At 42.1% G+C, this 15262-nt stretch overlaps 1 protein-coding gene across 7 annotated transcripts in view; it reads left to right on the plus strand.

Annotated features, from left to right (window-relative positions):
• The window catches only part of FGFR3 (fibroblast growth factor receptor 3), a 75716-nt gene extending 62843 nt beyond the window's left edge, over positions 1–12873 (plus strand). For all 7 annotated transcript variants that reach the window (XM_030564186.1, XM_030564187.1, XM_030564189.1 and 4 more), the window contains 8 exons: positions 68–189; positions 1662–1772; positions 2809–2999; positions 4329–4451; positions 5652–5722; positions 7182–7319; positions 9372–9477; positions 9784–12873. In XM_030564186.1, coding sequence (XP_030420046.1) covers positions 68–189; positions 1662–1772; positions 2809–2999; positions 4329–4451; positions 5652–5722; positions 7182–7319; positions 9372–9477; positions 9784–9948 — 1027 coding nt within the window. In that variant the 3' untranslated portion in view covers positions 9949–12873. The remainder of the gene's footprint in view (positions 1–67; positions 190–1661; positions 1773–2808; positions 3000–4328; positions 4452–5651; positions 5723–7181; positions 7320–9371; positions 9478–9783) is intronic.
• The last annotated feature ends 2389 nt before the right edge of the window (positions 12874–15262 follow it).

Here is a 15262-nt window from a genome sequence, read left to right on the forward strand (position 1 = left end):
TCTTCTATCTTCATTCCACTTGTCAGTATGGTCACATTAATTCATTTGTTTGTGTCTGTCGCTTCAGCCTGACTCTGGGGAAACCTCTGGGTGAAGGCTGTTTTGGTCAAGTGGTGATGGCAGAAGCGATTGGGATCGATAAGGACAAACCAAACAAGGCCATCACTGTAGCTGTCAAGATGTTAAAAGGTACAGAGAGCAGCACCATGAAGGAATGGCTGGAGGTGGAAGTGTTAGGTCATTGGCATTTATCTTGGTTTGGGGGTTGTTTTTTATTTTAAACATATGACTACATAAGAAGAGCAAACCTAAGGCCAAATTCTCCCTTGGATTTCCGCAGCTAATGCTTGTTTCCACAGATTCCAGTTAGGGTGGGTCACAGGAAGTGGGTGAGTCACAGGAAGTGATGCATGTTACCTTAAGGATGGCTAAGTGGCTATAGCACAGGAGACCTGGGTTCAGTTCCTAGTCCAGCCACAAATTTCCTGTATGACATTGGACAAGTCACTTTATCTACCCTTCATCAGAACACGCTGCCTTTAAAATAGAGATAATACTTCCCTATCTCACAGGGGTATTGAGTATAAAATCCATTCAGGATTGTAAAGTGCTCAACTACTTGGGTGATGTGGGTCATATAAGCACTTCAGTAGATCTTCATATTAAATTGAACCCTGGCCAAGCTCCCTGAGATTACATCTGAACAGTTTAAGAAGAGGCAAAACAATGAGGTTGTTTGGGCTCCTCCAGATTCTCCTATTTTCCCTGCCCAAAGCATAGAATCTGCAGTAACTTGACTAGCTTTCCCTCCCATGCTGTGGAAAACACCTGGAGGCGAGTGGCATGGCTAAGCCAAAGCAAGAAGTGCTGAGGTTCTGCGCAGGATTAATACTAACACCAACTGAAACTTTTTTTTTTTCCCAAATGAAAAATTTTTCCATGAGAAAGGGGTTTGACAAAACCTCCTCAGCCAATTTTGATGAAACTTTTTGATGGGGAAAGTTTCAACATTGCCAAATTGAAACATTTTGATGGTTTGTGTTTTGGGTTGATTTTGAAAACTGAAAAAAAATTGGTTTTCCAATTTATTCTGGAGGCTTTTACCCCACTTTACCATACTTTGTAACTGTTTTTCTAACTTGAGAAAGTTGGAAACAGTAAAAGGTATGAAAATTGTTTTTCACCCATTTTATCACATCTTTTATCCGCCCCTGATTCTTTTCCAGTACGAAAAAATGGCGGAAAGTTTGTTTGTACGTACGTAAAAAGGTGGGGGTAGAGTGGAGATGAAGCCCCCAAAATCCTAAAACTGAAATCGACAACCCAATTTTTTTTTCGGTTTCTAAACATCAAAACAAAACACACAATGTTTTATTTCTGTATCAACATTTTTCAGAAACTTTGTTTGGCAACAAGTTTTGATGTTTCAAGTTTTCACCCCGATTTGGGACAAAAGCAAATATTAACATTTCCCACAGGATGAGGATTTCATTTCCTGACCCGCTCTCAGAAATGGTGGCTGGTCATCTGACCATTCACTGAATGTATAACCTATTGTATAGTCGTAATGCACTCTAGTTATTCTTTTACTTTCTAGACTGCAAGACATGCCTATTCTCCTCCTAACAGTTTTCTTCTGTTTTCTCCCCCATCTTCTCCAGATGATGCTACTGACAAGGATCTTTCTGACCTGGTGTCTGAAATGGAAATGATGAAGATGATTGGGAAACACAAAAATATCATTAACCTCCTAGGCGCCTGCACGCAGGATGGTATGTTTCAGAGAAAGCCATATGCTACCAACGTCCTTAATGATTTCAGTGGTAAACAGTCCCATCCTGCTCTGTGGTGCACATCGTACTAGCGCAGCCTTATGTACACACAGTTGCATTTCCGTACCTCTACTGCAGGTTCCTGGCCGAGCAAGCATAGGGATTTTCCCCCTCTAATGTAATATTGTGCTCCTGGAGCCACTTATTCAGGCTGTGTAGAGGCCAGGAGGATTTTATCCTTTCCTCGTGCATCTGAATTGGCCACAAGATTAATTGTGTGCACAGACATAACTAACTGTGCTTGGCTCAGTGAGAAGTTGGGTGGCTTTTAGATATTGGAGCAAATATATAGTGTTAGGAAAGTCTCTGCTTGTTACTGATACTGGTTTTTATTTTGTTTTTCAAATGCTTTCCCTTATTGTCCTTCTCCTTTTGGGGAGAAAAATGGAGCTGGAAGCAGAGAAATGGGTGGTTTGACTGTCATCTATTAGTATTTACTCACTGAATGCCCAAAATATGCTGGGCAAGACTCGTGATTAGAGCATTGGCTTTGAGTCCCAACTCTGTGGGTTTAGGCAAGTCACATAATACCCTCTATGTCTAAGCCTCCCCAGCCATCAAACAGAAAGGATAATGCTCACCCACAGGGCAGTTAGGCGGGTGAGTTAATGTTTGTAAACGGCTCTGAAGAGATATTTGTCAGAGGCCGCTTGGCTAGGGAACCTGACTGCAGTAGGGAAGTTCACAGATGGGGAACTGAGGCACACAGACAATGTGACTTGCCCAGGGTCACACAGGAACTTTGTGGCAGAGCAGGGGCTTGAATTTGAGTGTCCTAGACTAATGTTCTAACCGCTGGCCCAGCCTTCCTCTTTAATGTCACATTTGCTGCCGACTTGTCATGTGACTTTGTGTAACGTCACCTCACCACCTCATTCCCTTTCTGTAAAATGAGGCTAGTGATGCTCACTCTGTTTTGCAAGGCGCCTTGTAATTATGATATAACAGCCAGATTGTGACTGTTTTTTGTTGGCAGGCCCACTTTATGTTCTAGTAGAATATGCTTCAAAAGGGAACTTGCGGGAATATCTCAGGGCTCGTCGGCCGCCCGGCATGGACTATTCATTCGACACCTGCAAGCTGCCAGAAGAGCAGTTAACATTTAAAGATTTAGTCTCATGCGCCTACCAGGTGGCCCGTGGCATGGAATATTTGGCATCTCGGAAAGTGAGTTGAGAGACTTAGTTTGTTATTATTTATCACATACATAAACATATGTGTCGTGCCACAGATGTGCAAAGTGCATTGCAGGCAAATAAATGACTGGGTTCTGCCTTTAAGAGCCTACAAGTACAGGAGTTATCTTTTTCAGTAAGAAATGAATTGCTACTTGCAAAGAGAACTAGAAGTCCAGTGGTGTATGATCACATCTATTTATGAGCAACTTAGCTGGGTGCTCCTTTGCTGTAATCAACAATCCATCAGTAAGCGTGTGAACAGTGTGGCAATATATGAACACTGCAGAGCCCATATGAAAGGCAGACCTCAGTTGTGTGTTTTCAGTGAGCAAATATAAAGGTCACACAACAGAAACATCTAAATGCAGAGGTAATTGACTTTCAGATGTCCGATCCTCAGTAAATCTCAGCCACTATCCAAGGGCGGCCACGGTCAGATTTAGAGCTTTGCTGTGCTGCATGCTGCATCATGATGGTGTCAGCATGACAACAAAATTGAAAGTCACTTTGAGAGATAATCTCATCTCAGACAATAGAATCAGAAGCCTCTGTGGCCCCTTTTCGGTAATGTTGAAAGTGCAGAGCATCAAGGCCAAGGCGGAGACCCAGCCTATGACAAACATTTCTTTGTTAGAAGAGCAATATCTCTGCTAAGTTACCAGGTGAATGTAGACTCCCTTGGAGTTAGCCCAGTGAAGGATTTGGCCCATTCATAACAAGACCTGACACTTGCGTAGAGCTATCCAGGGGCTCCAAAAGCGCTTTACAAACATTGGAGCTGACACTATTATCATATCACATTTGCTTCACTGGAATTACTCCTGATTTACACTGATGTAAACAATTGGACAATCAGGTCCATTTTACAGATGGGGAAACTGGGACATTAGATTATACACAGTGAGTCAGTTGTAGAGCAGGGAATCAAATCTTAGTGTCTTGATTCCCATTGCCTTACTGTAAGTAAATCATTAGCCCACACTCTCTTCCCTGGTGTTGGCAGCTTGGTGTACAGCTCTGGGATCTGGCCGATCTCCTGTGGAGGAGAAGGGGCCGGTCTCCAGTCCAAGTGTCCTGTCCTGAGAGAGCAGATGAAGAAGCACTACTGTCTCGCCACTGGAGGCGAGCGTGTATGGTAGATGTTGCTAAGAAGCAGTTTGTCTTGAGACTGATTGATTGTGGCCACGATGACCTAAGGGGCGAAGAATTAAATGGTGCAGCTTTATTGGCTTTCGAGTAAATGAAACTGCACTTCATAAGCCACGAATCATAAGCAGCTTAACGAGCCCATATTTATCTCTATGCTCACCTTTCACAGTGCATTCATCGAGACTTGGCAGCCAGGAACGTGTTAGTCACTGAAGACAATGTGATGAAAATAGCCGATTTTGGCCTAGCCAGAGATGTTCACAACATCGACTATTACAAGAAAACAACCAATGTGAGTATGGAGCTGCCAAGTGCCTGGGAGGTCCCATCGGTGGAGGAGTCAGCAGCACATGCCCCTGGTCCACACTTTCTTTTTAAACAAATTACTGCATTGAGAAAAACAGTTTGGCCCTGATCCAGCAGTTGGTAGCAGACAGGCAAGCTCCCTGCACCCACAAGGAGTCCTGTCGAGCTCAGCGTAATACTGCCCAGACACAGCAGTCCATCTGTGCACTGTCAGTTTCAGGATTGGTGTCTTCATGGCATTTTCTTAAACAGTTATTTCTAGTAGTGATGGGATCCGTGACATCAAGGTGGCATCTACGCATCGTGAGCTTTGACAATGTGAATCTCACTTTATACTGGAGAAGAAGAGCCACCTTGGTTGTTCCTATTCACTGCAGTTGTGGTTATATTGACCCTGCACTGCTCATATTCAGAGCTTTCCAGTACCCCTCACTTCAAGGGACATAACTAGTTCTAGTGCTAGAGTTACCTGCATTTTACACACATCCCTCGCTCTTACAGCTGAAAAGTATTTGCATCAGATACAAAGAATCCTAAGGCTGAGGCTCTAGAAGGAGTTATTTACACTACAGGAATGAATCCTGCAGCATTTTAAGTTTCCTTGGGAATCATTTTCATGTGACCTTTGTTTCAGGTCCGTGTCCCACGTTGCATTCCCCTGTCAGGGTGAGAGGGACAGTCCTGCTGAAATGACAAAAACACCCCATTTGATTTCAGCAGGATCATAGTGAAGCCATGGGTGGATTCACTCTGTGCATTTCCCTCTATAGTTCAGCCTGAGCAGCATTTTTGCGTTGAGTGAAATAGTCTCTTCAAGCCAGCAACGCCCGTGTGCGTCAGTCCCACTCTGTTTTAAAAAGGAACAGTCCCACAGCTGCCTTTGTACACTATGAATGCTGTTTTTCAGGCAGAGATTTAGATGCCTCGATATATTAAACCTGCCTTGGCAGTGAAATGCAGTATGCAAGAGGGAGGGTGTTTATAACACAGATAGTCAGTGAAGACCGGGGATCAAATGTTATAATCTGTTTACATGTGGCCGCTACTGCCTACACAGTGATCAGGGAAGCAGATGTGGTTGCTAATGAAAACGTTTCAAACTGGATTAGAATAGAAGATTCAGATGGTGCCGTTGTGGCTGAGTGAATATGCTGATGGAACATTCCCTTTGTCTTCCTAATTACAGGGTCGGCTGCCTGTGAAATGGATGGCTCCAGAGGCATTGTTTGACCGGGTCTACACTCACCAGAGCGATGTGTAAGCATTACCCACATTTAAAAAAAAAATTAAAAGCAAAACAAAATACCCGAGGATCATAAAGACAAATGCACTGCTAAGCACAAATGGGACTTTGAACTCTGGGCCCAGTGCTGGTGAAGACTGATCGCAAAAAACCAAGCTCTCCGCTCGACAATAAGCTTTGTAATTGACTCTGAAATACAGTTCTGTACATTGCTCTTCCCTCAGATAACAGATTTCATCCAAAGATCTCCAAGCTCTTGAGCTAAGCCTCTTAGTACCTCTATAAACATAAGCAAGTGATTCATACTCAGTTTGTAGATGAACAGACTGTATCGTGGAAAGTCTTGATCTTGCAGTCTTTGCTTAAGCAGAATTACCATTGACTTCGATCTGGACCATCACACTTAGCTATAGTAGGAGGTTCAGGCCCTACCTGACTTGTTCAGAGTTACTGGAGCTGGTCAGACAATAGTTCATTACATACATTATCTGATTAATTTTGCTATTTTGGGGTCAACTAATTTATTGTACAAAACCATGTTTACTTTAACCTAGCTAGCTTTAATGGCTGCATGCTGTAAAAAAACAACATAACTGGAATGCAGAGCAGAACAGGCTGTTAAACTATTCCGGGTCATGGCTGAACTCAGGACTATGCACTTTAATTTATATGAAAGCTGAAATCGCCCAGCTAAGCATGAGCGCTATTTTATTTTTCAATAGTGGGCTCCTTGTGCCCGTTTAGCAGAAAATCTGTGGGACTGCCAAATACAGCTGTTTCTCTGCTGAGCTTCAGACAAATTTGTATTCTCTCTTTCTATAAATTTCACATGCTGTAGCTTCCATGATCTGAAATCACAGTTTCAGCACGTAGGTAATGCTGCAATGGATGCATCAGTTTACCTAAATTAGAGAGAGAGAGATGGAGAGACAGATAATCTCTGTTTTAAAAAAGAAAATGAAAGAGGCAAAAGGTATTTTGAAAAAAAGGACTTTTAAATGTAGCACAGCTGCAGTGCTAGGACATGTAACATTAGACCTCTGCAGATTTTTGTAGGGGATGTTTCTTCCAGTCTGGCCAGCAAAATAAGGGTTGTAACAAGCAAGTTTTGATATCAGCTTGCACAGTGGCCTGTGGTTCCTAGCCTGTGATTCAGTGAAGCTGTGCATGAATAATTTGATTTGTTCCATTCAGTGGAGCTGGTGGAAGACCTAACAAAGAGCCAGGGGTAATAAATGGCCTGTCACCTATCTGATTAAATGCTCATTTCAGTTTCAGACATGGTGCCTAGGATTTCTTTGCTATTGAGTTGGATCAGCAGAGATCTCCAAGTAACTAGTAAAAATGGCCTAGGCAATTAGTCATGCTATTGATGGCTGCGTTAGCTATGCATGGCTGCACCGAAATAAAGCAAAAAAACAAACAAACTAAAAAAACCTCATTGAATTTTAAACATCTTTCTTTGGTTCCCAGCTGGTCTTTTGGAGTGCTGCTATGGGAGATCTTTACGTTGGGTGGGTCTCCATATCCGGGAATTCCAGTTGAGGAACTCTTCAAACTCTTAAAAGAAGGCCATCGGATGGACAAGCCAGCAAATTGCACTCATGACCTGTAAGTGAGCACATGGGAGGGAATATCCTTACGGCTTCATTTCTAGAAACCTTGACTGATGCATGAGTTTATTTTCCTTCTTAATTCAGTTTCTCCAGTCCCCTTTCCGGTGTGTGTGTATAAATATCATTGCCTATTCCTTTGTCTGACCCCCACTTGCTACTATTTAGCTGGTCTTGCTGTGCGATTGGCTGGCTGGCTCCAGATAGACTTAACCAAGCCTGATGCATTTAGACTCATTATGTCACTGACAAACAAAATATGCAGCTACGCTTGCTATGCTTGGTCGATTCATGTCAACCCTTTTCCCAGCTCCTGTCTATGGATTTGCCTAGTGAGGTTCAGGTATAAGCAGACTAAGCAATTCTTAGGGCCCTGAGCAGTATGTGTTGTGGGTGAGTGGGGAGGGAGGATAGTCCTGCTTAGAGCCCTCAATGGGCTAGCACCGCCTGTGGTGACTTACCCCTTGAATACAGCTTTTCCTGCCTGATGTATTTGTCTGATTGCGGCATTATACCAGAAACAAGGGTTTATATTTCATGGGACCCCTGTAATAAGAAATTTAGAGAGATGGCTCTTCAGAGCCTCTTTCTGTTCAACACACAGTTGCCTATTTATAAAGGGGCCAAATTCTGTTTTTTGGTAGAGTTAAGTGAGTTGTAAGTCAGCAGAGGGCTTGGCCCACCCCGATGACAGTGACAAGTAGTAATAGGGACATAAGCTCTTCTGTCCGGTCCTGGCACGTTGGTCACTGTGCAGATGAGAAACACGTTCTCTGGCCCTGAGACCATTGCTAGGAGGCTGGTTCTGAGCCTCAGAAAATGGCATCATTACGTTTAGTTTCCTTCCTTCTTGTTTCAGCTTCAGTAACGCCCTAAACAAATGTGAATTAAGTAACATTTAATTGCCCATGTCTAACTCCAGTCCGTACGCTGGGACTGAAGCAGGGCAAATCACTATTCAGTGAGTGTCATGCTAGCAATGCTCAATTTTAAGCCTGTTGTCTTGCCATTCCCTGCTGTTGTCTTTTACCTCTTCCCTGGTCCAGTTGGCTTTGCCTACTCCACACTGCGGACAAACCTGCTGTAGGCAAAGCTTTCCCTGCTATATGTTGGATTTAAAAGCAGACCAGTCTGTGTGAAATTGGTATGTGCTCTTGTTTCATAAGTGCTGCATCTCTGTGAGAGGATGCCCTCTCCTGTAAACATCATTGGTTACTGCTCAAGGGAGAGGGCGCATGGTAAGACCAACAGGGCATGATAATTGTCCTCTTGCTCCCAACAAAGTGACAGGGCAAGAGCCAGGCCTTATCATTGTTTACCATGCAAACCGGATTTCCGACTGGGACATTAGGGGTTTCTGTTTGGATAATCCAAAGGCTTCCTCTTCAAATGTGATCATGTATGGCCAGCTTTGTGATTTCCAGGTTGCCCACATTACTGTAAAAGGGTGTGCGGGCATGTCAAAGAAATCGAAGTGTGAATTTCCTCCTCCTCGTTTTTCCTTTGGGGCCTCCAGTCCTGCTGCCAAGCCCATGAATGCTGGCGCTACATAGAGCTCCAAGCCATTGGCAGCCTTAGGCCTATGCTCCCGATGCCATTGCCAAGGACCATGTGATAGACAGCTACAGTAATAAAGCTGCTGCCTTTCTCGGTACTCTGTAACCTGGGCTTTCCCTCAATCTCCACACCCAGTTTCCAAACCTGTCTCTCTTGGGCACCAGCACTGCGTGTTCCTAAGGCACCCTGCTAGAGGGGTTTCCCTAGGGGATCCCCTTTCTTTACTTTACTTCTGCTGCAGGCATACCAGCTGGGTTGTGTTATGCCTGCAGCAGTGCACTGTCTGGTGGCCATGTTGGGGCTGGGCAGTGGGTTCAGGCACAGAAGGCGCTGCATGTCTCACTTTGCTTAGGGCAATGCAAAGGAGCAAGGGCTGGCTCTGCCTCAACTGTTGCATAGGCCAAAGCCTGGCTGTGCTGGGACATGTACATCTGCACACGTGCTCTTCTCTTCCCCCACCGGGATCACAGGTCTTGTTCTTTGTTCTCCTCAGGTACATGATCATGAGAGAGTGCTGGCATGCAGTCCCATCGCAACGGCCAACCTTTAAGCAGCTAGTGGAAGACCTGGATAGGGTCCTTACTGTAACATCAACTGATGTAAGTGTTTCTCTCTGGCTAAGGATGAGCCCTGAGCAGAGATGGGCCTGAACTAGAACCCTGCAGTTGATCTCTCTTGAGCTTTGGAGGTGGTTTTGAAATTCAGACCTGGCCCCTACCTTTATAACAGGCTAAGCCAAAATCCAGATCCCAAAACCCTCATGCTTCAGGGGTGTTCAAAACCCAGAGCTGGCATTCCCAGATCTAATCCTAATGTTTGTGGTAACTGAAGAGCATTGCAGCATCATTAGCTATCTTTTCTCCCCCACCCTTGACCATGTAACCATGTGACTTTTCTCCTTGCAGGAGTATCTTGACCTCTCCGTGCCATTCGAGCAGTATTCTCCTGCCTGCCAGGAGACACAAAGCACCTGCTCTTCAGGAGACGATTCCGTGTTTGCCCATGACCTTCTGCCAGATGAGCCATGTCTTCCCAAACACCAGCAGTGCAATGGTGTCATCAGGACATGATGACTCCAAAACCACAGACGGACCATGGAAAAAAAACTCACGAATGTAGGCTTGGAGGACGCCAAGGACAAACAGTAGTGAAGGATCTTTGAATGAAACTGCTTGCTAATTCAAGACTTTTGTTGTTGTTGAGCCGTAGAAGGGTTGTGGGGGTTTGGAGGTTTTTTTTTGTTTTTTTTCCCCATTTTGCTGTATAAGAAGTCAAAAAGCACTGTTTGGCCTGAAGGACCTAATCTCTTGCCAAGATGATTATTTTATATATATATATTTTTTTTTCCAAAAAAAAAAAAAAAAAAAGGTTAAATCTAGAGGTGCTGACCTCTGGACTTCCGGTAAGGTATTACCAAGTGTCAGAGTTGCCATTCTGTGCCTGCAAAACAAAGAAGAGGAAAAAAAAAAAACTTTTGTTTTCTGGGGAGAAGAAGTGTAAAGAATGTAGAAATTCTTTGCTTATGCAATCTGTACATGAACCTTTTTGTGAAGCTGAAAAGCCCCATTGCCTGCAGGGATTAATATATTTATATAAATAGCTGTATTTTTCTTGGCTGGGTTTTTCTGTAGTCGCTTGATCATTACCCAGCTACTTAGAATTTTTTTTTCTTTCCAAAAAAAGAAAAAATATATATATTTTTTTTTTGGCATAGTCAAAGTCTCAAAGGAGTTAATGGTTTGGTGACAAACAGCGGTTTGACTGTAATAGATCATAACCCACTCCTGCACTAGCACTGTGGGTGACTGGTGTATGGAGAAGAGTCAGAACATTCCAAACAGAAGGGCAAATGCATGAAGGTCATTGTAACCTGTTCATAGGGAGGAAAGCATTGAAGTGGTGGGTATAAAGGTACCACATGTCTCCAGGGAATTGTTAAATAATTAAATCACAAGCAGAATTAGTCTCTGATCTTGCAACTTCTTTCCCATGGGTAGACTGTCCATCCAGAGCCCTATTGTCTTCAGGGGGGCATCATGTGAATGCAGTATTTTGCCAGTGTGCTGGATGCTGCAGGATCAGGTTCTAAGAATGTAAAACTCACGCTCTTGAGATGAAGTTCTGAGTTTTTGCCTTTAAAGCCCAAGAGAAGCAGCTGTTTCGGTACTTCTCCCCTTTAAAGCTAGCAAGTTGTCTCCATCCATACACAGTGACTTGGAGAGAGAAATTACGGGTACCTGTAGGCAAGAGGCTTTAACTTATATCAAAAAGGTTTATTCCAGAGAATTGTGTACATATCTATAAATATATACTGTATTTATATATATATATATAAAAGAATGTATAACACTAATGCAACGTAAAGCAGTACTGAGAGGGAAATCTCTCAAAATAAGAGCATTGCAATCTAGGATATACTGATCTGGGCAAAAGATTTTGTTTTTATATCTTCACAGTTTTGTTTTAAAAATTGTATCAACATGTATATTTGTAAATTTATTTATAGACATTAACATATCTGTTCATTGGTTGAAATAGCATAGCATTACTGTAAACTTTAAAATTTACTGCGTTAAGTTCTTTAACTTATTAAATATGGAGAAAAATATATTAATCAAGTTTTTCTTTTGTGTTTACGGGAAATATTGAGAGAATGTATAGATGTACAGTCCTTTAACAAATTACATTTAATGTTATAAATATATTCATTTTAAAAAAAATTAGTTTATCCTGGATTGCAGTGAGCAAAGGTAAGTTTATTTTGCAATACATCATCAGTGGTTAAATCCAAACAAATAACAGAGAGATGATTTTTACATATTTCAAAAACTAAGGCCAAGAATTCTTCCATCAGTTTAACCACTGTGCATTAAGGGGGTGTGGGTGTTTATTTTTCTATTTTTGAATGAAGGTATTCTTTGTGGATGATCTTAAAAACAAGTATGCAGCAAAGCTAAAAGTTGATTTTTGAATGATGCAGATTATTTATTTTTTTTTTCTCCTTGCCGGTATCATTGCATTTTTGGATTTAAGAAATAACACACTGGCAAAACAGTAAGAGGAGCCACATTCTTTATAGGGGAAGTACAATGATTGTATATCACTTTTAAGTCTAACACATGCTAAAAATGCCAATAATGTCTAATTTGCTGGACTTAAATTTGTATGCTATTTATGTGCCTCTGTGCCAAAGCACACTAAATAAACAGGGGAACTTTAGTATGGAACAGGAAGACATGGGGAGGTATTTTTATGAGAAGATTTTAATTCTTTTACTAACACAAAGAAGCAAATATATAATTACATGGTTGTTTTGATTTTTTTTTCCCCCTGTGCATACAACATATCTGATTCAGAATAACAGGCTGACAGCATCTCACATTAGTATTATTTTTTTAGCAACACAAGGCTCTTCTCATAAAAGTAATAATTTATAGTTTGAGGTTAAGTCAGTGGCAGTTCTTGAGAAAGTAGATTTCTATAGATTTTTTTTTTAATTAAAAAGAAATTTTGGTATTTTCTTACAAATGTGTGCTAATTGTACATTCCAAGTACCTAAAGCATTAGGTTTCCCTTTAAAATGTACAAATTTGTGCATGATTTCAAATGTTATTAGATATTATAAATATATATATAATTTATTGAGGTTTTTACAAGATGTATCTGTAGACTTGTTGACTTTAACATTTCTTATACAATGCTTATATAGTTTTATAGCCTGGACTGTTATCTTTTAAAGCTTTTCTAAAAAAAAATTAAAATTCCGATTTTGTTACATTTTATACTGTTGATGTTACAATCCACAGATTTGCATAGTGTGAAAAAAAAAATTTTGTTGGTGAGCAACTTTATTCAATTTATTTTAATACTGTATTTCTTTTCCTGACAGCTGCAACTGTCAGAGGTGTGAAATGAACACTAAATAAATCTATTCTGCTTTTGTTAACATGAAAAAAAGTTTTTACCCAAAAATACAAATAAAATGAGTTGTTGAATTTGTTTTTCCAGTTTTAATGGGCCTGTTCAACAATAAATCTGTTTTCAAGCGTGTCTTTAGTGATTGTCACGGTAAAGAGGTATTGTATGGTGCTGAATTGTAATATTTATTTATAGGCCCAGTCTCCACCCAGATTTTGTGCAGATACAGCTATTGTGGTTAGAGGAGCAATTTTTACCAATATCAGTTATTCCACTACAAGCTCTGGTCTACATGCAGCTATAATGGCATACAGGTACCGTATACTACTAAAATGTTTATTCCCCTTCCTGTACTGGTATAAGCACCTTTACAGCAATGTAACTTCATCCACAGTGGAGGAGGGCGTGTGGGAAGGCTGTTCATCTTTTGGATGGAGATAAATCCTAGCTTTACTGAGGTCAACAAGAGTTTTGGCATTAACATCAGTAGGGCCAGGATTTCCCCTAGATGAGTAATATTTACTCCACTGGGTCAGTGAGGCTACAGTGGTATAAGAGACTCTTCACTGTGAACGAAAATATCATTCTGGTCAGTGGAGAATATTTGGATTTGTCATTGTTGTCATGGGCCCAACCCTGTTTTCCTTACCCAGGCAAAAATTGCATTGATTGTAATGGCAGTTGGCTTTAATGTGGACTGCAGGGTTGGTGTGGTTTGTATTAAGTTTCATGAAAAAACTCAAGTATTCATGCAAGGTCCTGAGTGGCCTCAGCTCCCATTGAGTGAGAGGTGAGGGCAGTCAGACCTAGGTCTTCAAAGGTATTAATGCCTAATTGCCACTGAATCAGTGGGAGTTAGGATGCCTTTAAAGAGCAAGGCCTCAGTACCTTGCAGGAGCAGGCCCTGCTACAGTGAGTCCTGCTGCCCCCCCCCCGTGAAGGGCTGGGAGCCAGAGTGGGCCCAGTGTTTTGCTTTGTGTTGAGGTGTGAGTTCGGTTTTTGCATTAAGTTGCCCCGGTGAGATTTAAAGCAGCCCACCTATGTATGAGAAGCATGGGCTGGACTTTAACTGTAATATCACAGCACTAGAACACCTAGGGTTCAGCTGTGCAACTAACCAGACCTACGGCGCACTAGGCCTCCAAAGCCTTGCGTCCGTATTTAACTTCATTTACAGGCCATGTGTATGTGAAGGAAAAGGTGTATTTTTAACATATGTTACATTCCTAGCATAGACCAGGCAGCTGTAATTTTAGCACTTTAGCCGATCAATGGAAATGCCACGGGGAGCCCAGCCAATGAACACAAGGCCATACTGTGTCAAGTTCATCCCATCCATTAGTCTCTGCAGAACTGGTGATGAACATTTACAGACCTTAGCTGCAAACACAAGGGGTAAATAGGAAATGTGATTTCTGGGTTTTTAGCTTTTCCGTTGCATTTCAGGGAACACACACTTTGGCATTCTGTGACTCGTATTGATAGCAGAGTGGCTTATTTTTCATGCTTTGGAGGCAGATTTTGATGATGTGGAGCAGTGCCTTGTATGTCTAAGTTACAGACCTCACAGCAGCACAGCTGTACTGTGTAGCTGCTCTAGGCTGATGGGAGAGAGCACTCTCCCGCCGGCATAATTAAACCACTCCCAACAAGCAGCAATAGCGGTGGGAGACGCTATAGAGCTGTCCACATCCACACTTTTGTCAGTGAAAGTTATGTTGGTCAGGGGGTGTTTTTTCACACCCCTTGACTGACACAAGTGGTAACACAAACCAAAGCCTTAACTGACAGTGGCCCAGCTGACTCCAGTGGGACGAGTTTAGGCACTACAACTAAGAGTATTAGAATTGATCCTTAATTTTTATATTCCTGCTTCCTTGCCAGTAGGACTGTGTATTCTCAGGCAGAAGCTGCAGGTCGCATCTGAGCAAAGCTTTTGTTTCGAACCCAAGTCATTTGCTGAGCATACCATCTGTGGTGAGTGAATTAGTAAATGTCTTCAGCAGAACATGAAGACTGTCAGGGTTTTGCTTTCTCTGCTTATCGGAGCTGTAGCAAAGAGAGCTCAAACTTACAGGTGTGTCTACCTTTGCCTAAAGGGTACCAAGACTATACATGCTTGATGACTATGTAGCCATGTGTGTTTAACTGAGTGTCCTGAAACATTTCAGCTATTTGTCAGGACACGTTGTGCTAACGTCTGCTATTCTAGGCTACAGCTTTAGCCTTAGATGTTAGGGTTGAAAAGAAGCCCTGATAGCATCTTGAAGTCCGTCCCTGATTCGTTGCACATTTCTGCAAAATCCTTGTTTCTTTCTCTGTCAAATTTTGCCTCGACCATCTGCCAGCATGGAGATGGCATGAGCTACCAGGCATGTTATGTCACTGCCCAAGTGATTGCTGCTGCTTTGAATCCTACCCAGGTTACTAGGGACTAGAAGCTGTTATCAGCTGCTGGCTGCCTGT

The sequence above is a fragment of the Gopherus evgoodei genome, chromosome 5, assembly GCF_007399415.2.
Source record: "Gopherus evgoodei ecotype Sinaloan lineage chromosome 5, rGopEvg1_v1.p, whole genome shotgun sequence".
NCBI lineage: Eukaryota > Metazoa > Chordata > Testudines > Testudinidae > Gopherus > Gopherus evgoodei.